General features: G+C 49.4%; 5 protein-coding genes across 5 annotated transcripts; 2 read left to right on the top strand and 3 right to left on the bottom strand.

Annotated features, from left to right (window-relative positions):
- Positions 1-1,814: 1,814 nt before the first annotated feature.
- On the bottom strand, positions 1,815-2,423 carry FMAN_07805 (related to the plant PR-1 class of pathogen related proteins; the record flags this gene model as incomplete). The annotated part of the gene is made up of 1 exon (XM_041821204.1): positions 1,815-2,423. The coding sequence occupies one exon, from the start codon at positions 2,421-2,423 to the stop codon at positions 1,815-1,817; it is 609 nt and encodes a 202-aa protein (XP_041687007.1).
- Positions 2,424-12,750: 10,327 nt separating this feature from the next.
- FMAN_07804 (uncharacterized protein) lies at positions 12,751-16,339 on the top strand (the record flags this gene model as incomplete). The annotated part of the gene is made up of 2 exons (XM_041821203.1): positions 12,751-12,820; positions 12,942-16,339. The coding sequence occupies 2 exons, from the start codon at positions 12,751-12,753 to the stop codon at positions 16,337-16,339; spliced, it is 3,468 nt and encodes a 1,155-aa protein (XP_041687006.1).
- Positions 16,340-17,497: 1,158 nt separating this feature from the next.
- Positions 17,498-18,088, top strand: FMAN_07803 (uncharacterized protein; the record flags this gene model as incomplete). The annotated part of the gene is made up of 1 exon (XM_041821202.1): positions 17,498-18,088. One exon carries the CDS (start codon positions 17,498-17,500, stop codon positions 18,086-18,088), a length of 591 nt encoding a protein of 196 aa, XP_041687005.1.
- A 270-nt stretch (positions 18,089-18,358) lies between these two features.
- FMAN_07802 (uncharacterized protein) lies at positions 18,359-19,810 on the bottom strand (the record flags this gene model as incomplete). The annotated part of the gene is made up of 4 exons (XM_041821200.1): positions 18,359-18,549; positions 18,606-18,653; positions 18,702-19,622; positions 19,678-19,810. 4 exons carry the CDS (start codon positions 19,808-19,810, stop codon positions 18,359-18,361), a joined length of 1,293 nt encoding a protein of 430 aa, XP_041687004.1.
- Positions 19,811-22,246: 2,436 nt separating this feature from the next.
- Positions 22,247-26,377, bottom strand: FMAN_07801 (uncharacterized protein; the record flags this gene model as incomplete). Its single annotated transcript, XM_041821199.1, has 10 exons — positions 22,247-22,675; positions 22,725-23,117; positions 23,211-23,336; positions 23,390-23,720; positions 23,770-23,940; positions 23,990-24,020; positions 24,071-24,231; positions 24,298-24,970; positions 25,019-25,517; positions 25,616-26,377. 10 exons carry the CDS (start codon positions 26,375-26,377, stop codon positions 22,247-22,249), a joined length of 3,576 nt encoding a protein of 1,191 aa, XP_041687003.1.
- Between the last annotated feature and the right edge of the window lie 156 nt (positions 26,378-26,533).

Genomic DNA, 26,533 nt, shown 5'->3' with positions numbered 1-26,533 from the left:
ACAATCTTGGCATCTCCCGTATGGCCACTTGAAAGATGAGATGGTTGCCAGCTGCTCCCTTACCCAGGTATCTTACTTAGGTAGGTACTAATTTAACCCTTGATACAGATACTCCCATATTTGGATGGAGCAGGAGAGGCAAGCTCGTTGCAGAAAGAAGTCAGTCACTTAGGTCGGTTGGGCAATGACGGACTACCTATTCTGGTCTATACTACCTGCTAAAATATACGATGCCCCTCTAAAGCCAGTTGGATATCGCAATGTAATGCATGCAAATTGAGTAGGAGGGGAGAAAGAGCGATACCTTACTGATAGTGTTGACGACCCAGCATCCGGTCTCTGCTGGCCTCGACCTCAACCTACAAAACAACAACACATTCGATACCAAAATTCTCATCATCATCTCGGTCATTCCTTCAAATCCACTACATCATTTCGCAGCTCACTATCTACTCCTCAAACATGAACTTCCACTTTGCAAAGCTCAGAGATCAACAGAGTCAATCTCTCTTCTTTCGACTCCCACGCGAACTACACGCTGAAATCATCACACTCTGTGTCCCAGCCTCTTGGCAAAGATTCATCAAGCACAACCAAGACGAACATCGAAAACCTTTGCGACTCATCAAAGCCGAACGGCGCCTGCCAGCACTGTTCAGCACGTGCCAGGAAATGTTAGCAAGGGCGCCGTACGATGTCTCGACCCAAGCATAGCTTGCGTGGGCCGCCCCTATACCTCCCTCTATCTCCTGCCATGGGGCATATATTATGGCTCCATACATAAAGTTTGTATGGCCACGGGAGATTCTAGGCTTTGGTCGTGTACAGGAAAGTATCTCCAGAAAGGATTGCCAGCGAAAAGTTCGGGTAGTCATATTGAGCCCCCGATTCCTAGAAAGCTATCTGTATAGTTGACCACCTTTCATACTTGGAAGGGGGGATTCCGAGGGCAAGTCGAACAATAGAGAGAGGACATAATTGGGCATGACAGCGTGTGGTTACAAAAGCGCTGGTATTAATAAAGCTCTGTGATACACATTTGATGAATTCGAATCCGAGGTTTTGAGCAAGATGCGGAGCAGACAAGTCAGGCCCTGTGAGAATGTGATTACCGTCAAAGCTGAAGTTGAGACTATTCACAACAGACACGATGGCTACCAGAAGCTGTAAGGCAGATCGCCAGGAGCCAAACCTCGAGGTATCATAAAAGAAGAGCCAAGAGATGCGATGAGAATGCTGTGATGTCCTTGCCTACAACGATCTGCCCATCGTCGTTCGAGAACGCGAGTAGTGCCTTGTTTCACAAATCATCTTGATAAATATAAGGATCAGTAAGAGAATAGTATCGAAAAATGTAATCCACAGACAGGCAAGTCAGCAATGAAGTTACCCAGCATGACTATACATTGTTCACCTATGGTAAACAAGCCGCCTGCTCGAGGCAACGTGGTCATATCGTGTGGCTTCTTTCAGGGTTACAAAATCGGTCCTCGAACCTGTGAAGGCGATATCCAGCAAATATAAATCTCTTGTAGCGAAACAAAGCATCTTGATAGATTTTGGTACACCATCAAGTCACAGTTTCATCATGGACTGATGACGGAAAGAACACCATGAATAGATCGAGACACTACTAGCCAGCCAAAAGTGTATAGAACGAGATGGTATATATAAGATCAAAAAATATGTCACTCTGTAATGAGATAATGGGGATTGTCGTCAAGTAGCCAACATAGCTCATGCCCAGCATGAGTCCCGTCATTCATCAGATATCTCGTACGCTTATTCAACGCTGGAAATTCAACATGGCATGTCTATACAAAAACAAGCATATACCCAATAAATAAAGCCAGAGCGAGCCCAAGACCAGGTCTTGTACTAAATGCACCGCCCTCCTCCTTTGAAACCTCCTCCTTGAATTGGCCCTCGACATTGCCCCTGGGCCAGTACTCACAAACGAGAAACCAGCCTCGTTCGCCGCAAAGCTTTCTTCCGCATCCAACAGTCGTAGTTTCCTTCCACACAAGCTGCGTGAAGTGTCCCGTCTTCTTGCTAAACTTGGCCTTGTCGAAATTGTACTCATCTCGCTCATCACCCCAAGCTTCAATGCTTGCGGTCACATTGGGATAACCTATAGCCAGGTTCTCACCATAGGGTCCACCAGAATGCTCAAAGTCGCAGTCATCATTGTCATCGAGGTAGTCTGTTGCGAACTCCTCGAGTGTTTTGTTCCATTTTAGTGCTGTTGCGTTGTGTTCTTCGCGATAGAAGTTGGTGCTGTTGAGGACGGCTGATGTGAAGGATTTGCCTTCCTTGTATTCAGGCTCATTGGAGGGGATGGATACTGGAGCTGTGATTGTGACATCTGCAGCGAGACTTGAGCCGACGAGGAGGGCGGTAAGGTGAAATAAGAGGTTCTTCATGGTTGTGTGAGACGTGAGTTGGTGGTACGGTATGGGTCGTGTAAGTGGTGTCACAAGAACAAGTAGCCCGCCTCCTTGAAGCTATTTAGACACGAGGCAAAAAAGGCAAACGATACGAATCACAAGTATTGTCCCAGAAAAGTCTAATCACAAAGAAACAAAAGGATGATTGAAAATTTAACTCTATTCTTTGTCCTCTCAGCCTGATTTACCATCATCTTGGCCTTGGAACAGGCCTATGACGTATGCCTTTTACCGCCAATGGCTGTACAGCACATTGGCTCAGCTAACCCTAGGCAATCTTGGTTGATGACGGGGGACAAGGCTGGGCAAATGCTGGCCATATGCGAGATGGGATATAAACTGAAGCTATTCAGCAGCTGTATTTAGAGATGTGTGTAGACGATGTGAAACCTTTAGTGGAGGTTCAACCATCAGTCTTTAGCATTCGTAGGCTATGCAAGACCTCGATTGACTTGAGACGGTGTCGAACTGGAGGGGTGTCTGTTTCTCGATCCCCCACCATCAGCTTGAGAAGGATGGCAATTGGCGCTTAATCGAACAATTAGTGATTGACTGACCTGTTCAGGTCAACATTTGCTGTCATGTTTATCTCTTGTCAATTGATCACAGTGCTTACTTGAACCCCCACGCTATTACTACTCAAAATCCGCGGTCGTTGACGTGCATAGCCGATTCCATGGAGGTTCAGAGCATCACAGCAACCGATCCAAGGCATGACAGGTTCCCATCCGATAATAGGCATAGGCAAAAGAGAGTGTGACTCACCGGATGATTAGTCCGAGAGAGGTTCGGCTGAATCTACCGTACCATACCAACCGACCGTTACCGTACAGTACTACAGTATCATATCGTATCGATGCGCATTATACCTTACCGTAGCCGAGTCGACATTCTAATTCTGTTGCCTTGTCTGTCCTGTCCAGTTCAGTCCCACTCCTGCGCGTACTCGTCGACTAATAATGCACTTGTGCGGATTCTAGTGGCCCCTTCTCATCGCAGCCGAGTTCTAGATCCCACCGTGAAAGTGGGCTATCGAAACGGTAGCAAGAATCAGTCCGGTTCTCAAACGTGTATGGCCGATGACCGGTCACGGTTGAGCGATTAATTCTACAACGAGTCCCTGTGTAACCACAAACGAGTTCATGAATGGCTGAGAATAGTTCGTTGAAACATGAACTCCAGTCTAAGCATAAACGCCTTCTCTCAAGAGGCAAATAGACACAAGTGCCGGTCTTCTTGCCGTACGTAGACAACCACTTCATTGCAACCCCAAACATCGTCCTCGTACGTCAAGTCGCATCGCAGATCGTCGTTAACAGAAATTGTTAAGCAACCATAACAAGAATCTAGCAACAAAGGCAAAAAGCGAAAAAGCTCCGACCGATGCTGCGGCAATTGTGAGATGGTTCCTCTAAACCGCTAATGTGATTGTTTGTTCAACTGTCATGCTACTATACCACCCAAAAAGACATAGCGATATCCACCCCCAAAGAAAACAGTAGGGAAAAAAGGTATTAAACAGGACGTGATTCGCTCAGAGTTGTTCAGGACCCTGCTGATCATCTCGACGTAGGCTGTAGATCTCTATGAGCCAAAGGACTTTGTCCGAGTTTGGGCATTCGCACGCTTGGAACCAAGTTTTTTTTACTGCTTTTCTTGTTATTCTAGTTAGGTAGTCAACTTCGTGGGCGCCACCATCGCCACTGAACTGGACAAACAGCCAACAATCAGTTGATGTGATGATGACCTGCAGAACAAGCAGTGGGACCAGTTCAACGAGAGAGGAATGCATAGCCGCTCCCTGGGATATACCGGGGCGCAAGCCAAGTTAGTTGACTGCTTGCTGGCTGTAACATTACGTACAGTACGTAGGCAGATGAAACATAACATTATGTATGTATGTTGCATTGTCGAATGTGATAAGATTCTTGCTGCAGGATTGTCTTCCGGGCCGAAGATTAACCATGCAATTCCAGATGCTGAGGTATCATTGGATTACATCTTCGGCCACGATACCCTCCAACCGCCGATTCTAACCACTACGGAACCTTTCCGCTGGCGGGCCTACCCCCAGACTTGGCTGGTTTGTCTGTGCTGAGCTAACAAACGAGCCGTACTATGGTTAAACTATTCGTGATAGATCCAAAAGTGATCTTGACTTCTCTTACAGAGAGCTATCTGCCGCGGTGTAAAGGTCAAGATTCCCCTTGAATTGCAGGGTCATCAAGTCTTTACTGGTAAAAATAACTCGCAGGGACTTGAATTGGATCACCATCCAACTTCCTGGTCAGGAAAACGCCACAGGCCCGCCGTTCGTGGGCAAACTCAAAATATCTCATGTGTGTGCCAGCCCCTGCGTCTTCCCGAGGTCCTTGTACGGACGGATGTACAGCACCAAACAAGTTCTTGAATGGTGCTTTCGATTCCATGACTTGAGAGGACTCCCATGATGCAGCTAAACTGAATCAGACTATGCCTCGCTCCATCCAATCCGACAATCTTTGCGACTCGTTGGCTCGCTCTGCTCTTCAACAGGCATTATTGCCATTGAAATCTTCTTTTAGCTTACCAACCCCATGGCACTCGTTAGTCTGAGTGTTTAGCGCACTACGTAGTAGACACTGTCTGTGAACTTCTCTAAACTAGTTCGAGGTATTCCTCGCCACAAGGAAGAATCAAGTCAGCTTCTGGATCTCTAGAATGTTAACATCAGAGCTTCGCCTACGGTATTCTTCGGACAAGTACGGGGCGATCGGTATCCACTGGTATCCTCAGATCGCCAACAAGGCGCCTTCTTACAACGCAAGTTGTTCTGCTTTTCGATTAGCTACGAGGCTAGCTCAGTGTGGCTCCGGGGACCTCCTGAGCCTCAATTACGGCAATAACAATCAAATGGGATTATCCGTCAGCTCTGATTAATGGCTGCTAACTTGCACGAGAGCCAACGTACAGTAGCACGCACTCCAATTACTTGGTGATCCGACCGGGACCCTCGCAGCACTGAGACTTCAGGTCTAGTCGCCAATGAAGAGGTTGCATGCGTAACCTCCAGAGCTTATGTATGGTTCGTGGCCTCGAATCTTAGTCGTTCTTCCAGGGACAGGCAAAGGACGGGACAGCCTTGAGAGAACCGCAGCATCCGAGGACGCGTCAAGGCGGGCGTTGACGAGCGCCGAGGGAGGTGCTGCTTGTTAGCTTCACTTTATTGAAAGATCAGCCATTTGATCTCGGGCTCTTCATCTCATCTCATCTCATTTCATTTCATTTCCAGCTCTTGTCATGCCTGACGCCGCCGCAAACAGCAAAATCTGGGGAAGTCAGGGATGGGATGCTGGAGGATGGTGTGTGCGCCGTGGACTACAAGGGACCCTGCCAACTAACGCAACGTCCGGGGGCCGGCCCCAGATTCTCCTCCTTCTCCATGATCCATCCGTCCAACCATCCAATATGTATGTGCAGTATCCATCAACGGAGAGAGCCTGGGGGGGGGATCCGGGCTTGGCTCCGCTAAACAGAATTTGGGGTAGCTAGAGAGCACGGTGACTGGGGGAAGAGACCACCAGCGAGTACTGTGCGAAATTGCAGAGCTGAAATCTCAGATGACTTGGCCCAATAGGCGATGTCTTGGTTTCAATGGCTCAATTGTCCGACTGGCGAGTACGGAAAAAGTTGAACAAAGTGGCGTGCAGGGGTTGGAGCTAGACCAAGACTCAGGGCGTTCAAGGGAGGTTAAAAACGTGGAAGAATTGGTCAATGTGCCTAATATTGGGTAGCCTGCGGCTTCGTTGGTCAATCCCAGAAGCTGGTCTCACACGCATAAGCGCGTGGTGTGGCAGACCTTTTTCGTTGTCAAATTTCGATTCGATCTCTGAAGCAAGATGATGAAAGTGTCTCTTGTCTCGCAGAGAGATGATATCAATCTCGACACAAAGCGTCAGAACACGGGCTCAGTCGTCACTATGGCGGCATTCCTTGGCTATTTGGCCCTCTGAAGTAGCGTCATGGTGATTTAATCTGGCCCAGTCTTGTACCTTAAAACACCGACATCGCTCATTTGGACTCGAGACCTCGAAATGACAAACACCCAATCCCAATCCCGAATGGATTGCAGGAGCCTCTAGCTGTGGGCCACGGCTGCACCTGACCTCCTCAACCCTTGGATCGAATGGAGATATGCCTCTTTCTGGATTTAGGATTCTGGGGTTGTAGGATTCCTCGATCAAGGCCTGTCCTGTGTGGCCTTGTCTGTTTGTGTCTGGCTCGTTTATGCTGTATGGTGACGACAAGAGAAAGGGAACCACTGCGTGCCCAGTCCCTTCTCCAATTCGTTAGGGCTGATTCAGATTCTAAATCCTGTTTCAATCAAGAAAAAGTCCCCGGCCATCATGGATTGGAGACCCTTTGGAGAGACTGAGCTTTTGGGACCAAATACTCCAAGACCAGCAATGGGGTATCATTCCTCACTGGTTCAATGCTGCCTTGCTGATACCAGATCCTCGATAGCTCTTAACGTGTTGGTCCCGTGCCACAGAGGGTTACAATTTGGAGCATCCAGCCCTCATTTGCCAAATATGTAGTTACTGTGCGTTCTTGCCTCGATAGTGGACCATATCTGCATCTGTAATGCATTGACATTTCTTCCGATTAGCCCGATTCCACTTCAAGATGCTAGCTAGTTAGCACGCCGCGTCGACGGGAAGAAACTCTCGAGACGTTAAAGAAGAGCAGTGGCATCGTCAATAAAGGCTCTGTAGCAGCAGATGTGGGACCTTGGACGGAGACTCAGCAGTGGACTCGAGTCCAAGGCACCAGCACCACATATCTGATGCTGGATTCTGCATTCTGCATTCGTGCAGCCTGGGGATTTAGGATCACTTAAGTCCCACCGTGATGCTTGGCACATCTCGGGGGGCTGTACAGCGGGTAGACTTGGGTCAGGGGCAAGGATCACTCTGGGAGCCTGTGCTCAGAGCAAAGACCAAGTCAAAGCAGACCAGGCTACGGAGTAGAGATAGCGAGTTGGAGAAGCTCTGGGAGTGCGTGGATGACATGACGTTTCATCTGAGAATCTCATCTCACTCAATGTGAAGAGCCTCAGAGTCAACCTAACCGCTAGCCGTTGACACCTCAAGTGCTTATGGCGCAACCCGCCAAGCTGATAACCTCGTGATAGCGACGTGCTAATCTAAACCAGCCAGCATGTGAAGAGAAGGAATTGGATGTTTTAGAGACATGCTTGCATCAATCATATCCACCAAGACTTTGTTGAATTAAGAGGCTGAGAACCTATGAACTGCATGACTTGAAATGTTCCATTTTGCTACTGTGCTCATGTACTGTACACAAATAGAGAGAAGGTGTCTGGTCAGCGATGTTGGTGCTTATCTAGAAGATCACCGCGGACATACATGTGCCCGACGTCCGTGGCTAATGCAGAGAAACTCGCAGGCGTCCAAAAAGGTCGTGTTCCTGGATCCTCGGTGAACTAGCTGATCAATTGGAGCGAAGCATTGGAATCTGGCGCGACTTGAGAGCCGTGTGGTAACGATACCGTTGAGCATGGGAGGCCACACATTCCTTGTGTTCGGCGTGGCAAGATGGTCCTGTGACTGCAGTAGCGACATGGCTCGTGGTGTGTTGGACAGGGATCAAGGGCTCTCTGCAATTGAAACCCCATTCGTGCTCTGCGCCAGAACAAGACCCAGAGCCCGTCTAACGATGGATGCTAGCAGCCCGTCTCAGGGCATGGCTTGTCTCTCTGCCGCGGCGGGCGTTTGATGGATGGACGGACGCTCATCATTTCACCGAACTCAAGCTGTCAATCCAATCTGGCGGTGAGCGAGAATTATTCGCCGTTTCGGGCTGCGAGACAAGATTCGGATAGTCTGGCACCGCTCGAGGGTCCGTCGACGGCAGTGCCAGTCTACCTATCACTGTACCCGCTACTCGCTTCAGCACTAGAACAGGCAGTACGTAGCACAGATACGGTACATACATACATACACACGTACGGTCGAGTCTGGTAAGGTAGCCTCATCACCCCCAGGATAGGATGGATCTCGCAAGCCCGCGGTGGGTGGAAGGTTGGCAGCGACCCTAGCTACAGTACAGCAAAACCCCTGGACAAACGCAGTGACTGGATTCGCTGGAGCTTGTCTGATGCAGAACCAAGACCTGGTCCCTTTGGCTTGCGTGCAGGTGGATCGGGGCGTAGCAAGCATCGAGGCATCTCGTTCTAGTCTGGTCTGGTCCATTTTCTTGACGTCTCATCGGATGAGACCATCCCCGGCAGTTTGTGGGAGAGAACAACTCAACTCGCTCAGGGCCAGGCAGGTCAACAGTTGAGTGTGGCATCCCTCTCGATGATTTGCTGGTAATAGTCAACACTGAGAAAAGATACCTTATCCACGGCCCTTGGACTGCATGTGTGACACAACAACGTGCGGCCCCGTGCCCTAACGAGGTATCTGCCAGAGACAGTAAGGGCCAAGGGTCTGCGCACGGCCCTTTTGATGGTTGATTCTGACTCTGACTGCCTTTATCAGGTCTCGAACAACTCGAGGTATTACTAATAATTGGATTGTCCAATGTAAGGGACGCTCTGCTGCGATGGGAGAATTGCATTGCGGTCATGGTCTTTTTGAAACAGGCTAGACAGTGGGCTCGTGGATCACGACAACGCCTTCTCGGTGGTAACTGCTCCTCTGTACGACCAAACCACCAGTCGCGCACAGGACACGACAAGACAAGGCAATTCTCTAGAAGTTCTAGGGCCAGAGTGGCAAATGTTCTGGACGGAATGAAGAACGCTGATGAGGCTGAACAGGCCGATCAGTCAAATGCCAAATGACACTCGGTTTCCACCAGGGAAAAAAAGAAAGTTCCGTAGAAGCGACAATCATCATTGAGGGTCTTGCTGTTGCTGTCTGATAGGCAGAGAGAGTCTAGGGCTTGGCCGCAGACACACCTCACCTCACCTCGAGCTACGTACGTGAAACGCACGTTGGGCTTACAATTGGCTCTAACAACGGCACATTTTCTTGTGGCAGACACATGACCTCGAGATGCGGATACTCTATTGTGTTGTTCAATTTCGTTATGAGAACGCACCATCTAAAGTCAAGTCAGTCTCACTCATAGTCACTCACCCTCGTCTGGGTAGTCGTTGGCCGAGCCGTGAGCGATATTCTCCTTCGCACAGTAGCAGATACCCAGACCCTACAGTGAAGACAGACCCAGGACCCTATCGACGCTAAGAGCCACAGACGATTTGATTGGGGTGGGCCCGCCCAGGCCCCGGTACGACGACTTTGGGCAATCAATCAGCTGGGAGCTTGAGAATAGAGGCAATTGATCGACTGATTACGACCGAATAACTTCCAATTTGATGCTCATGCTTGCTAACGTATCAGCCTAGCGGAGGTTGTGATTCACTTCCGGACTTATTGCCGAAGGCAATCATAAAACGTAAAACAAGAAATCGTATCAAATAGAGAGACACGCTGCAGGATTGGGTCATAATCTCCTTACTCGCCAACACGTTATGGCTCCAAGCAGCCAAGAGTCGAATAAGCAGAGGCAGCCTCTGAGAGATCATTCCATCGCGTGTAAGAGCAGACTATTTCTGACAAGCGTCACGGAAGGCGTCCTCTCAAAGACGCCATGCCACCATCCCTAGACGTGAGTTGCTCTACTGGAGTTTCGGGTTAATAAAAGCCGCAGACGAGGACGAGACCCGTCAGAATCTCAACAACAACACAACACTGGCGGGCGCTTAACATAATAGAACTGGAACAGGCGGTTAGTCGAACGTCATTTATCTCGCCATCATCATATCGGGCGAAATGAATACATAACAATAACAGCAGCAGAAGCTCCATATCTGAATGATGTTGCTGCCTCTGGGCGTGGCTTGTAGACACAATGAGATTCCCTAATTGGGAGCTCTGCAGAGTAGACAGCGACTAGGAGCTGCTGGGCCAATCCTACGCTGGTGTTTCTAGACCTGGCTCATCGTCATGTTCCAGCAAGATTAAGCGCCAGGATACGAACAATAGTTACTATGGAGAGAGCGAGGTTGGTAAGGTAGAGATAACAAACAGACGAACAAGCAAGCATCGACCGGAAACGGTCCTTGATAAATATTAATTATCTTTTTTGGAGGTTTCGAACCAAAGTTAGGCCGTGCCAATGACGCTAGTAGAGACGGCTCCAGTGTCAAAGCGAGCTACCGATGGATCTAAAAAGCCGTGGCCACTCGTATCTTGGACCTCAAAAACAGCCCGGGAGAACGTTCAAGGGTCTTTCCTTTCCTTTCTTCTCCCTCCGAGTCCCTTTCAATTCAGCGCATGAATTAAATCCGAACGTTACATGCAGGCGCTGGTTGTTCTGCAGTCGGGATGCTGCAATATAATCGTCATTCATCACACCCCAGTAGCTATTTCGAGTACACCCGACTCCAAACTCCAATATGCGTATGCAGTCCCTACAGCCCGGGGATGCACAGTGCATACTCGGTCAGTTGGACTTTCAGCCCTGGCGCAGCCATCACCTACTGTACCTCGTTGTCTGTACTGTACTGTATTGTGGTTTGCAGATGTACGTACGTACCTTGGACACTGGCGCAGAGTGCCAAATGCCGCGGCAAGGTGCTGGGCAGCGCAGTTCGGGTATCTATTCATGCTTTGCAATGTGAAGGTTCCTGAGCTCTACGTCGGAAAGAGTTATGACTTCTAGATAGAAAGTCCTTAACACTACGGAGTAAAGTAGTTGAAAAGTAGAATTTGGAGGTGGTAAACTCAACAATAGATCCTGGAATATCTGGTAACCCTTGTAAGCCGGACCAGTCAGTCAATTGACCGGCTTGCCCAGTCTTCCATATCTAGCCGTGCCTCGGGAAGTACATACTCACAGCACATTTGCCGCGTGATGTAACAAATCTACACTGAATAGAGTTGCTGCTGTGCCTTTTTGTCACCAGAGTTTTGAGCATAGAGTCTGAGAAGGCGGTCATAAAGTCAATGAGGAAGCTTCCTATCAAACAAGGCATACGGCGTAGAAGGTGCGAAGTCAAAGCATCCCACCATCACGAAGCAGACGCACGAAGGGTAAAAGAAGGACGACTAACGTCGTACACGTAGGTATCCACCCATCCACGACTGGAGCATCTATGAGCCTCAACTGGCGCAAGTAAACACATTGGATGATGGTCGATACAGCCTGAACCTAGGTCTTAGGATGACGCAGTTGAGGCGACTGGCGACAGCCTTTCGGGCGTGAATCAGAGTTTTAACATTTGAACAATTGGTTGAGTTGAAAGGAGGATGATGAGGTGGATAGAAGAGCCTCTTTACAGTCTCAGCTGAGATGCGGGAATGTGGACTTCGGTTTTCATGACACGTCCACTCGAGAAACAACTGGTTGGAGGAGCTCTGTATTTAGGACCGGATTCCCGTAATCACCATCTCATTTGCTTTTGCTCTGCAACGCTCGAAATCTCTCCCACTCATACAATCCAATCTGCAAATCCGACTGTCTCGTCTCTCTTCTTTTTTACTCCGAGCGAACTACGGGAACTTGATGCGCCCCAGGGAACCTAGTCTAGCCTACCTTAGTGCTCCATAACGGCAACGCAAACGCAACGCAACGCAACTGGAGCCACACCCCCAGGAGCAAAAGAACAGGGAAGGTCCAAAGGTCCAAGGTCCCTTGCCAATTCTGATTCAACAAGGCGTGCACAGTGTCACTGGCACCGTGCTCCCGCTCTGGGCTGCTCCTGCGTCGTCAGGTTCAGGTATCCTTGCCTGGGCCCTTTTTCGGTGCCAACCTTCCTTCTTCCACTGCACTTGCCGCCAGTGCCTCCAACTCTCTTTCTCTTTCACTTTCCTCAAGCAGTTGCTGCTTCGCCTGTATGTTCTAAAAGACGATCAGAATTGCTTCACTTTTTCTTCTCTCTATACAAACAGAAGAATATGCCCTCATCGTTTATAGAACGCTCATTTCATTCAACCTAAACATCTCCCTCTCCGCCTCTCTCTATATTTACCTACCTTACTTATCTCCCCTCCCCCCACCAAAGAGTGACGAACCGCGCCCGCCGCCCACCGAAACCTCCCCGCCATTCATCCTATCGCACTCAATTCTCGCCCAACCTTGTGCCCCGCGAAGAAACACTCTCTGCTTCTGCGAGCACGACAGAACCAAATTCTTCGTCCTTCGACCCTCGCGAATGCGAATCTGAACGATCAGACCTGCCATGGTGATAAACGACTCTGGCATTAGAGTCTCGCGTCCCAATCTCGCCATGACCGCTCCCGCACCGACAACCACCGCCGCCGCAGGCACCGCCGCGCCCTCCACCACTGACGATACTGGTGAGCTATCCCGCCTTCGCCGGCATTGCCCCTCGTATTTCTGAGCTCGACTCGACTCGCACCGTTACCGCAATAGGACCTTGGATACAAAGCTTCGATTTATACATGCTAACACTCGTAGCATCTACTATCACAGTCAACACAAAAGCGCCTGCTAATAATTTCCCTCCCGCAAAGACGGACAAACCACGTCCTCACATCTGCACCACTTGCCAGCGTTCGTTCGCCCGATTGGAACATCTCAAGCGACACGAACGCTCCCACACCAAGGAGAAACCCTTTGAGTGTCCCGAGTGCTCAAGATGCTTTGCCCGCCGTGACCTTCTGCTGCGTCACCAGCAAAAGCTGCATCAGACGTCGACCCCGTCATCCCGTCCTCGTAATCGTCGTGAGTCCACAACCGGTGTCGCTCCTGGTCAGAGTCGTGCCCGAAAGAACAGCGTCGCTGGAGCCAACGCAGCTGCCGCTGCCGCTCCGGCTTCAAATGCCTCAAACACCATGCGACCCCGAGCCAACACCCTTAGCCATATCGACACAATTGCTCTCAATATGGCCACTGCCTCTGCCTCTGCCAATGCATCTGTGGCTCGTGGGGGTGTTCATGGTCATAGTAGACACCCTAGCCTCGCTGGCTTTCCAATGCACACCATGGATACTCTCTATGGTGGCATGTCCGCTGCTATGGGTCAACGAGCTATGCATCCTGGCATCCCTAAGCTGGAGACAGGAGCCTTTAGTAACCTCGACTATGTTAACCCTCTCAGGACGGCCCCGATGTCCTTCAACGAGTTCGAGTTCGACACCATGCTCCTTGGGACAGCCACGACAGTAAACCCAAACAATCTCCATTACAGCGACTCACCACAGGTGATGAACATGGAAAACTCGCCCTTTGGGCACTCGATGAACGACATGTCTACGAACCCCCAGTTCGACGACTCCGTTGACTGGTTGACTGGTTTTGAGCAACAGATGTCATTTGCGAACGAAAATGTGATTGATGATGGATCGAGTCCGTCCGCAATCAGCACGACGAGTCAGAGTGGGATTAGCGATGTTATGTTGGATGGGTCGAATCATCCCGCGCCGGCTGGGACCAGTACCATGTGGCCGACATCTGTGATGGCTCCTCCACAGATGCCCCCGAACCCTTTTGCGATGGAAATGAATGGCTCAGTCTTTCCGGATCTCCTTAGCGGAGCACCGTTATCACCTCAGCCAGCTACTCAAAAGATGAATGACCCTTACTTCTCTACGCCTCCACCCTCGCTGAGCTCATTGAGTCCCTCTGTTGTGACGGGACTCGGCACCCAAAACATTAACCAGACCCTTGGCTTCAACGCCGGCCCGGAGACGCCATCTTCTCTAAATGGGGGTAACCACGGCGCTTCGCCAGTGACCACCATTACAGATGCTACCCGGCATGCCATCGTGAACATCCTGTCCCAGTGCCTACCCTTTGGGGGTCGTAAACATTCTTTTACTTCTCAAGGATCACCTCAGTCGCCACTTTCCCAGTCTGCCGGCAATGCCGCCTCGTCCCAAGCAGCTAATCTGCCCAGTACTCAGGACCTTCAGCGATATGTCGGTGCCTATCTAGCATACTTCCACCCCCATTTGCCTTTTCTTCATCTTCCTACTTTGTCCTTCGATATGCCCATCTCTGCCAATAGTCGTCCAGGTGTAGGTGGTAGTGGTTGTCTGATATTGTCCATGGCTGCTATCGGCGCGCTCTACGAGATGGATACTACCCAATCCCGAGAGCTGTTTGAAATGGCCAAGAAAATGATCTTTTTTTATCTTGAAGAACGTCGAAAAGCCGATGTCCGAAAAGCAGATATTCGCCGAAGTACCCCAACTGACCATAGCATTGACGGCGGCGCTCACACTCCCGTGTGGCTTGTGCAAGCCATGCTCCTAAATGTTGTATATGGCCATAACTGTGGCGACAAGACTGCTAGTGACATTGCTTCGACGCATTGCGCCGCCTTGGTCAGCCTTGCACAAGCAGCTGACCTCTTGCGACCCAATCGCACCAACGCCTCTGACGGCCAGGATGTTCAGATGAGTGATGACCGAAACTGGAACACGAATCTGGAGCCCGATCAAGCAGAGTGGCTGCGGTGGAAGTCTGGAGAAGAGCGGAAGCGAACTTTATACGCTGTGTTTATACTTTCCAGCCTCTTGGTTTCCGCCTACAACCACACACCTGCATTGACGAATTCAGAAATCTACCTGGATCTCCCTTGCGATGAAGAGTTCTTCTCGGCTGAGACGAGTGCAGTCTTTCACTCACGCGGTGGAGCCGAGGCTGCAAACCACAACCGGATGACGTTTCACGATGCATTGGGTGACCTCCTTCATGTCAATGAGAAACAGCATCAATTCTCTTTTGGTGGACAGTTTGACACCGATGGAAGCGACCCGATGAGTGCACCTCTTCGACCCAGCACATTCGGATCTCTGATACTCATCAACGCACTGCACAATTATATCTGGGAGACACGACAAAGACATCACAACAAAATCTGGACAAATGAAGAGACAGAAAAGATGCATCGGCACATCGAGCCTGCCTTGAAGGCGTGGCAAGCGGCCTGGGCGAGCAACCCCCATCACAGTGTAGAACGTCCCAACCCTTTCGGTCAAGGCCCTCTGTCAGCTGACGCGATACCTCTGCTCGATTTGGCGTACATTAGGCTTTTTGTCAACCTTTCACGCTCAAAAGAGAGATTTTGGCAAAGAGACTGGGACGGGATGGCTGAAGAGCTTTCTCGCGGAAATGAGATCGTCCAGCATGCTGAGCAATCACCGATCTCTAATTCTGAGTCTGGAAGCGCCGAACCTTCGGACAACTCAATCAATGGCTCGGGGTTCGTGGAAACGCCTGCGACACAGACGTCATCGATGGACTTGTCCAATACTAAACTTCCTCTTCGGCCAGCGTCCTCTAGTATGTCGAGTCACACAACATCTCGCAGGGAAAAGCATCTTCGGAAGGCAGCTTTCTATGCCGCCGACTCCCTGGCCATGTCGGATAAGCTCGGTGTGACCTTTGCCGACTTCACAAGTAGGGAACTTCCTCTTCAGTCTGCCATGTGTGCATTCGACTGCGCCCAGGTTCTTGCAGAGTGGATTGCGACGCTTCAGGATCGTGTTGGCTGCTACTTGGGGATCCTTGGTCAGGATCAAGTCAATCTCTCCGAGGTTCCTGCCATCATGCTTCTGGAGGAAGAAGATGTAAAGCTGCTGGGCAAAGTACAAGAAGTGCTATCATCAGCAGAGATGAAGATGAACATGGAGCTTATCAATGGCATGAACGGCCAGGAGGCCAACCTGGACTTTGGTGGGCACAACGGCTACGCTGCCAAGCTACTCCGAATCACTGCATTGATGCTTGATAAAGCTGCAGTGTGGCCAGTGACACGACTCAAAGCTCGATGCCTGGAATCTCATGCAAACTTCATGCGAACACGGGCTGAGAGGTCCATCATGCCCCAGCAAAACGCACATGTGTAAGAACAGATGTAGGAAAAGAGCATCTTTGCAGCTTTGTTTCCTTCAAACCGAGTATCAGCATTAACGAATCACGTTGAGATGCATGGGAAGAACATGAAGCGATATTTGTTTATGATTGACAGCAAACTCGAGCAATGGCTTTAGGCACCATGAGATCCTTCATGTGAGCATCATACACAAAAGTCTATGCTTTGATTCTACTTGCGAAATTTTGTTTCTGGGCTTTGTTATTCGTATGATGTGTCAGTTTTAGCGTCAGGGGCGTTTGGTGGCTGTCTTGTCAGCAGCTCCAATATCGCCACAATTGGTATTGGAAGCTTGCGTATTATAAGCTTTGCTTGCTTTATAGTGAAGGATTGGTAGGAATTGGCACGAATTGCACATGGTAGTGCCGTGGTCGCAGATGGATATGAAGTCGCGAGAACGATTGGTGGTTGAAAGGATACGCAATGATCGTCGTTGGCTCGCACACACGTGTCATAAGAGCATTCAAACTTCAACAAGGAGAATGTCACCCGACAGCGAGGTTCACGGAATGTGCTGGAAGCTCTGGTTGGGGGGGGGGGGGGGGGGGGGGTCAGTAACGATAAAAAGTACATGACGGGAAAAGTGGATGTCTCGACGGTTTTGATGGCAGGAATCGTACATATATGTACATGTACCTAGGACGGCTATCTCTCATGTACCTTACCCAGTTGGCTCTGTGGCCTCGAGTTGTCAAAGTAAAATAAGAAGCGTGTACGATTGGGTTTTCTATGTCTTTGTTTGAGTGAGTCAGCGAGCAAGTAAGTGATGTGATATGATGAGATGAGATGAGATGAGATGATGAGGCCTGGCCTTTGAAAATAGTTGTTATACATATAAACACTTGTGCAAGAGATTCTCTTTGGGAACTGGAGAATTGAAATGAGCCACTTGACTTTTATTATTGCCTGCCTAGGTAAGGCAGGTAAAGATGAATATTAGGCAGACACGAAACATAGGTTGTTGCGATAGCTTGTCTTGTGAGGTGAGTGAGTGAGGTGAGGCATTAGCGTCAACAAGCAGATCCAATACTGGGGCATTTCTCAGTTCAGTCGCAGCATTATCTTATATTCATCTCTTCCACTCCCACTTCCACTTCCACTCCATCTTCATCTTCACACACAGCAACACAAAATGACGGACAAGCAGGAAACGAACCTCTCTCCTCCAGACTCAAACTTCACTTTCGATGAGTCCGTCGCAGCATGGAACGTCAACCACCGCGAGTGGCTGAAAACCCACGATAAGACATGGGACTCGCTCGCAACAGGCGCCCTCGTCTTTGACACCTCCAACCGCATTCTCCTTCTCCAAAGAGCGCCAGACGATAGCATGCCTAACAAATGGGAGATTCCAGGCGGTGCTTGTGATGATGAAGACGAAACTGTTCTGTACGGCTGCGCGCGTGAGCTCTGGGAGGAGGCAGGGCTAAAACTACGACACATTCGACGTGTTATTCCTGATGGGCCGAACGGAAAACCCGGAGCTGTTTTTACGAATAGAACTGGGAAGAGGTTCTTCTGCAAGTTCAGCTTTGAGGTTGATGTTGAGGATACAGCTGAGGTCAAGCTGGATCCGAAGGAGCATCAGGACTATGTTTGGGCGACGGAGGATGAGGTTAAGGGGCAGAAGATGGGGGACAGGGAGATACCACTGACGAATGGACTGATGGTGAGGTTAATCGAGAAGGGATTTGCTATGAGGAGAGACGATAAGGGTGTGTGATGATATGATGTATTGCTCTTCTTTATGTGCCGAGAGGCTCTTGCGTTGTTCAGTGATTATGAATCATATTATTATTAGAGTAAAGTAATACCGCAGCACAATGTTGAAGCTCCTTGATACCCATTTTCCTTTCTTTTAACCAGCGCCAGACTAGATACATTCTCCAATCTCCTCAGTATGTGTAACCCAAACTCCCATAACCATAAAAGAGACCAACGGCACCCAACTTGGCCAAATTCAGATTTTCAAATAATGAGCCGTATTTAGAAATTAAATAATAGTCGTGGGAGATAGCCACTTGCCAATGAGAAGAGCTCGGGCTGCAAAGTAGCAAGCTCCTCCAACGGCAGTCATGCCAGTGAAGAGACCAGCCAGAGCTTGAGGGCCCATATTCTCGAGCATGGCACCACTTGTAGGGAGAGCGATGAGCAGTGCGAAGGCGGTGACAAAGTTCATCATGCCTGGGGCAATGGTTAGCTACAGTAGAAGTTGACAGACGATAAGAGGGTAGACTTGCCATAATATCGACCATAGTCCTTGGCTTCGCAAGTTTTACCCATACAGACTGTTGATTGTTAGCATGTTCTTATCAGCTACAACATAAGATGCTTACCTGGAGTAATGGAGAGAAAGGACCCGGACCCAAATCCCCAGATAGCAGACCAGGCGTAGAGAGCAGTAGCTGACTTGGTCCCAAAAGGAACGAGCAGAGCGCCCATAAAGATGATGGTGAAGACCAAGGTAGCAAGTAGGACATTGAAATGCCCATACTTGTCGCCGACAATTCCGGGAATGACTCGGCCGAATGTGCTCGCCGCCCCGACAATAGAAAGAAGTGTATATCCATTCTCGGCAGTGAAGCCGACCCGGGTGGAAATGGACGGCAGAAGACCCGAGATGCTAAAGATGACAAACTCAAACATAAAGATGCCCGCCGTAACAAAGCAGAATGCGGGTGACTGAAAGGCGGTCAAGTTGAGTGTCGAGCTCTTGGGGCTGGGTTGGCCATTTGTTGATGATTTGTAGATCTTGTTGAAGGTGGTGAAGCAGAGAATGGCAGGGAGGAGAAGACCGGCTGATATGAACGCCATGATTCGCATTGACCATTGCCAGCCGAGGTTGGGATACGTCGACCGTAGAATAATAGGGAATATGACAGCGCCGATGGACGATCCTGCGAGTGTAATACCCATCGCGAGACCTCGCTTGCGGACAAACAGTTTTCCTACTATGGCGATGGCCACAACCATGGTCATGGCGGCGCCGATACTCCCGAAGACTCCCAGGCAGAGCATGAAGTGCCAGTAGTTGCGACACTCGGCCATGAGCAGAAACATGGCCACATAGAGAACTGCTCCCACGGGACCGATGATGTTGGGGCCGTGGACATCGACCATTGGACCGACTTGGACGTTGAGAATGAGTGAGAGGAAGAGGAACAGGCCGCTGATCCATCCAACCTCGCCTTCGCTGTAGTCGTGGAGCTGGTTCATGCTGAGATATGTTTGGACTGTGCCCAACGAGTTCATGAAGCCTGGCCCATCCATCTTCAGTCAAGAGTCGACTATCACTAAGAGTGATTGACTTACCAAATGTAGGTATCAGAGCTAGAAAGGACCCAAGGACGCAGATCCATGCACTGGCTGTCTTTTCGACATCTTGTCTCGAGTCTGCTTCAGGTTGTGCTTCGGCGTCTGGGTTGATGTTTGACACTGTCGCCATGATGGGATCGAGACCGAATGCCGCCCAGTTGGTGTTTTCCTGAGAACTATTCCGTTGCACATTTTGCTCTTGCTGCGTTGAATCAGCCATGACTTTCATCCTCAACAAAATTTAATGGTTTTTGCCTTATCAACAGAAGTGAAAAGGTGCCAGTCAAATATAAGAATTACACGGAAGTGGTCCCGCAACGTTAATAAATCCTTTTCTCTTTTTTTCTCCTTCTTTTTCTTCTTCTTCTTCTTCTTCTCCCAGTCACTTACACCAGACAACGAATTAGGAAAATAGACTGCATTCTAGACTCCGCTCATGGCAGTTTCTAGCGTCGAAACCACGCCCTACGGACCTCCTCGACCGGATCGGAACTGGCTACCGATGGCTGGTGGAGGGGAGGGGAGGGGAGGGGAGGGGGCCACTTGATAAGATCTCATATTACATGCGATTTATGGCTTAAGCGAAAGGCGCTCTCATTGTCGGTGAGAACACGGCCAGTGGCGCTGCGGGACCGGATCTTGTGGAGTCGCCGAGTCTTGTCTCCTGCGGGAAACCATATGGCAACTTTTGCATGAGGTTGCTGCTGGTAGGGTCATTCATTCATTGTGTGTTGCGTTGCGTTGCGGCTTCGGTTTGAGCTGCTCTACAGCGTTTCTATGATGAGTGTATAAGCAGCCCTAAACCCATACAAAGACTCATCACCATATTATCAAATGCTTTGCTCATATACAAGTTGATCACACGTGAGTCATCGTTAGTTAATTCTCTTCGAGAAAAGTCCCCCATGTCTTGCTTTCCCTCGGTAAGCTATCAGCGATTCTGAGGTGAGTTTGTGATACACACCATCATTAGCACAGCCAGCAGCTTAATCAAGACACCGATGTATTCTTACAAAGAGCCTCGAACTTCTCACAATTCCAAGTGCCTATCAATACCAAAAACAGTCCTCTCCAAACTTCACCCCTCTTCAACTGCGGTTGCTCTTCCTTATCACCTCCGTGACGATGCCCTGTCTTGAGTTGAAAGTAAGAGTCAAGAACCATCCAGCCATCCCAACTGTATTCCGTCCCAACTAGGTGTATCCGATCCCTTGGATTGCTGTCGTGCCTCTTCCTCTGCTCCCCTCTTGCGACTCCTCGCTTTAGGCCATTAACTTATACCGAGTCTCCAGAATCACCACGAACCTCAGTGACGGGGTCACACAAATGGTAACACCATGATAAAGCTTTTCTCGCCCTGCTTTACTCGACACTGATCAAGAACAACATCGAATACAGAAATGTCGCTTCATGTTCACTCCATGCCTTTAAAATGGGCCAAATCTCAGGGGTAAAGTATCCTCTCCTTTCTTCCACGACTTGATCAATCTCACAGCGCATTATGAATTATCGTGACAATGACCCTGGACACGAATTCCCCAGATATCTGCACTCTCTTCTCCGAATGTATCGCCCATTTTGATGTAGTTGACAGTGGCATAAGAAACCAACCCGCCAAAGTCAAGCAGTCCTTGCCGTCGCGAGAAGATATCTCAAAAGCCCGCCAAGACTTTTATAGATGGGGTATAAGTTATGGAGCTAATCGTCGCCCAACATATACGATATCCTTGGACTACAAGTTTCGTAACCAGGATTATACTAGATCGACAATTCTATCGCAGCTTGGGCATCTACTCGAGGACCTGGAATCTTGCGAGTAGTACTGTTGGCTCAAGACCACCAATACTGACTTGATCATGCAGTTCAGAAGATATGCGATGGGTTGAGTCTACGGGGTGACGCCAGGTATATATTTGGGAGAGTTGAAACCGTGGTAGCTGAGTTGATACGATTTCTCGGTCACCTACCAAAGGAACTGTGGCTTGAGCCTGAGAGTTGAGAACTCCTTTCATCCATACAAACATATGCATATATACATGGAAAGGGCTCAAAGTACTTAAGCTCCCCAAGGCAAATTAAAGCTAGACGTTTTCATACCTTCCGAACCCCAGAGTCGTCTTCGTGCTTCCATACGTGCGCCCGATTTATCACTTCGACTTCACCAAGGTAACCCTATGGATGGATATACTGACAATCAAGTACCTCAAACGCCTTCAGACTTGCCATCTTGCATTATTTCAGCCATTCTCTAGGTGCTCTATTTATTCTCATGCCAGTCATTGAGCCCCTCGTCACCACTTTGTCTGGCTAACGTAGAGTAAATTTGAGATATGTAGTTGATGTCATAAACGCCTGATCTATGTCTATCTTGAGGCAACACTTAACTAACTGATAACCACTCTCTAAAAGTCATTGCTGTTACTTCGTGGGTAGTCATAGACTCGTAATGTTGATACATGCAAGAGCCTCCTCTCCTGGCTCGTTATTCTCCTTTATACCTCTGCCCTGGATTTATCATGTCCTGAATTATTTCTGTAGCGCCATGATGTGTATGTGGCAGCACGCTTCATGCTGCTTGTCTGCCCTGTGAGCTTCCACGATAACCTCCTCTGCCACGTCGGCCACGGTACCAAGGGGATCGTCCTCGTCGACCCCCGCGGCCACCACGACGTGGGGTGGAACTGATGGGGTTTTCTCTGGGTTCCGAGATTTCATTGTTGCCGTGCTTGAGACTGTCCGTGGTGTTTGTGCCTGTAGTCACCCCATCTTCGCCTTGTGGATCTTTATCATTTGATGATGGCAATGTCGCGATTCGACCTGACATGGTCGGCTCCACTCTTTGTTGAGCGCTTTGTTTGTCGAAGCATCGATCGATGGTGCTATCTCGGACCTTCGCCGTCCGAGAAACTGAAGACACCGCTTGGTTATGCTCGGTGGCAACAGGAATTTGGGATCCTGCACTCGCCTTCATAGGAGGCAGTGTAACTCGACGATGCTTCCTTCATTAGTTACAAGGACCATAGTATATTTTACTCAACACTTACTGGGGACATCTGCTTCCCTGTCGACGAGAGGGGGAGTTCGTTGTCCACGTCGGCTCCGTCAGAGCCCTGAGATGCCTGAGATGGTTCGCTCTTCGACTGAGCACGACGAGAATAGTACGGCAGCTTGTATTCAAAAGTTTGACTCTCTGCCACGTCTCCTTCCTTAGCCAACCCTTCAGCCTCATCTCCACATTTGACCAAAGCTTGGAGAGTCAGCGGAGTACAGCAACTTGGTACTTTGTGCTTACGCTCCGAGACTTTTGCTTCGTCAAATTCTTTCGCTTGTTTGCTTTTAAGAGCACGGTCAACGGCTGCCATAAACGCTCTCTTTTTCTCTCTGGAGTCCGTGGCTTGCGTTGTAGTGTCACCGCTACTCGTAATGGGTCGACCCTCCTATGGCCGGCCAGTCACGGCTGTCGTCTTCAAGGTCTTCTCATCTTGTTCGGCAACCTCGTCAGACCACTGTCGGCTCGTTTGTGAGCTTACATTTATCAATCCATCTTGAGTGATGGAGCTGGTCGATGCCTCGGAGGTCCCGGTCTCCATGGATTTCCTGATCTTGGCCAACCTGCGAGGGGTAAATGTAGCGGCAACAGGATTCAACCGGGTTCCCTGCAAGTAAAGGTTAGAATCACCAAAGACTATTTATCTTCGGCTGAAACTACCTCTTGCTTGCGACCTTGGGTAACGAGAGCATCCTCTGCGCTAGCTCTGGCTTCGGATGACTTCGGTTGATCGTTGGTTGCTGTTGTCGGCTTGTTGACTTTTGATAGTTCGGTTCTGGTCTGTTCTGAGGATAGGTCGTTAACAAATCCTGCTTGGCCAGTCGAGGCATCAGCGTCTTCCTCCTTTGTTCGCACAAAGACCTGCTTTGACCAAAGATCGGCGTATCTCCCACCAGCCACGATCAATTCGTCGTGGTTCCCCTGCTCAAGTATCTCGCCATTTTCAACTACAATAATCCGGTCTGCGTTCATAATCGTTGAAAGACGATGGCTTTGTGGATTAGCGTAATCTGAAAGGCACTGACAAGGTATAAACTTACGCGACGATGAACGTGGTTCGGCCCTGGCACAGCCTCTTGAAAGATATCTGAATCTGTTGCTCTGTATCCGTATCAACCGCACTAGTGGCTTCATCGAGCAGAACAATGTCCGGCTTCTTCAACATTGCTCGAGCAATTGCAATTCGCTGAAGCTCACCGCCAGACAGTTTCCTGTTTAGGTCAGCCTAGAATTATATAGCGATATCCAAGGTTCACTTACACGCCGCGCTCTCCAACCCGCGTCTTGTATCCTGTCGAGGTCAGCAATTGTTTGGTAGTTATCTCAGGGCTATTCCCATACCATGAGTGAAGCCTTTGATCTTATCATGAATGCAAGCGGCATGGCATGCTTCAAACACTTCCTCATCGGTCGCGGTTATCCTTCCATATCGTACATTGTTCATAATCGTGTCGTCAAACAGAATTGGATTCTGAGGAACGACTCCAATTCGATCGCGAAGGCTAGTTGGTTGTGTTAGTGCTAAGTGTCATGTGTTTAAGTGCCCATTGGTTCTGATAAGGTCTTACCTGAACAGATCAACATCCCGAATGTCTTGACCATCAATGCAAATACGGCCATCGCCCACATCGTAAAACCGATCAAGGAGTTTGATGAGTGTGGATTTTCCTGCTCCCGTAGCGCCCACGAAAGCGACTGTCTGGCCAGCAGGAACGTGGAAGCTGACATCCTTGATGATACCCTTCTTCTTGTCGTAACTAAAAGAAACCCGCTCAAACTCAACCTCCCCAGCTACGAACTTCAATGGTCTAGCCCCCTTCTGGTTTTCAACTGATGGCTGGGTTCTCATGATGTCCAGCAGGCGCTCGGCATCGATGAAGTCATCACTTACATTCTTTCCCAACTTCGCAAAGAACTGAAGCGGTGATGTCAATTGCGCCCAATACATCAAAAGCATTGCAAACTGTCCAGGTGTTGCGTGGCCTGCTCTGATACGGTAGACTGCTAGAAATGCGCTCGCAAGAAGACCAGATGTCAGGACCAGGGTTTGAAATCCGATTGAGATATACCACCCAAGCACATATTGCTGCTCTCTAAGCCAACGATTTGTGACTGCATTGGCGTGCCGATTGTCTTCGTAACCGATCTGATTGAATGCACTAACTGTCTGCCACCCAAGGAAGCCAGACTGGCGCACATAGTGTTCTTCATATAGTGCATTGACACGGTTTCGACTTGCAGCTTTGGAGTTAGCAACAAGTCTGCTAGCAATAAGAAGGAAAAATACACCGGTAGCCACGGTAATAAGTCCTTCGTAGGGCCCAAAGGTGATAGAAAGGTAGACAATAGCCACTCCCATATCAATGAGCATGGGCACGGCATAGAGCAAGACGTTCTCAATAACATTAGAAACCGCACTGCCTCCATAGATCGCCATCATCATGTCTGATGAGCTTTTTGAGTCGTGGAAGTCTGCTGAAAGATGCATCATGTGCGAGTAGGCTGCTCGTGTCAATGCGTCGTGGGAATAGTACTTAACAGGAACCCAGAGCCACTGACGAACTAGCTCGATACCCGACTCAGAAGCAGCTAAGCGGAGGGCAGCAAATACAAGAACCGAGATCCACGGATTGCTGTTGCCGGAACCATTCAGGCTGTCCATGATAATGCCTGTCTGGCGGGGGATGAGTAGGTGAAGAGCATTGGATACGAACAGGCATAGGCACACAGCCGCAGCACGAAGTTGCAGACCAACATTGCCGACAGGCCAGACGTATGGGAAAAGAATCTTGTTATGAGTTAGCGCAATGACCCTCACACGGTCACAAGCGGTGGTATCAGTTGGGGGGCTGAATTGGTGAATAAGTGCAAGCATTCTTTACTTACCTTGAAGCCTTTGGCGTACTCAAACCAGTTTCCACCTTCCTCGAGCCTCTTCTTCATAGCCTCTTTGGCCTCTCTCTCTCTGCGTTCCCAACTATACTCCGGGGCCTCTTCTTCTTCTTCTTCCTCAGCCTGGAGTGTCGACCCATACCCAGATTCCTGACTGGTCGGACTTTCAGGTGACGTAGTTGTAACTTTGGGCAACAATGGTTCCTGCTCTTCATCGGATTTCGATTTTGCAGAGAAGCGAACAGCGAACAAACTAGCGAGTGATATGAAAGACAGGCAACGAATGCTGATGCTAACGCTTGCAAGGATACTGAAGACATCGAACGGGGATAACAGTCCCAAAATAGCAGACAGTACAGTGATTGCAATATCAAAAGACAGTCCAAGCAACCAAGACCCGATGAAAGGATAGAAGGGGCCCTCGTCAGTGTCGAGGCAGCGACTCAGTTGGGTCCCGAACGCCAGAATGCAAGCCAGATGGCCAATGATGATATGATCCTCTGTTGGCCATCTCTGTGAGAGGACTGCCTGGGCACCAAGCAGCAACAACTGAGTAGTGTATGTCAGGATGCACAGGAGGTAGAAGACGAGTGTCAACCGTCGGCTGGGACACTTCTTCTTTCGCTCATCTTTGCCAGAAGAGTGTACTGTACAGGCTGAAACGAGTGAGGCGAAGAAAAAGTAGATGAAAACGAGAGCTGGGTACAAGTAGTACAGGATCACCAAGGCGGTTTTCGCGGGTGAGTTGGCCGCCATAGTGACTAAGTTTGGATCGAGCATTTGCATCGATGGGGAGTATGAATCTCTGAAGATTCCAGATAAAATCGACTGAAACAATGAGTGGGATCCCAATTAAGTGGTGAAGCTGGCAACTTGAGGGCAAGATAAGGTAGCAGAAAGCGGCCAAGAAAG

This window comes from Fusarium mangiferae, assembly GCF_900044065.1.
Source record: "Fusarium mangiferae strain MRC7560 genome assembly, contig: FMAN_scaffold012, whole genome shotgun sequence".
NCBI classification, from domain to species: Eukaryota; Fungi; Ascomycota; class Sordariomycetes; order Hypocreales; family Nectriaceae; genus Fusarium; species Fusarium mangiferae.
The sequence above is the reverse complement of the archived record's forward strand: the minus strand, read 5'-3'. Positions and strand labels throughout refer to the sequence as shown.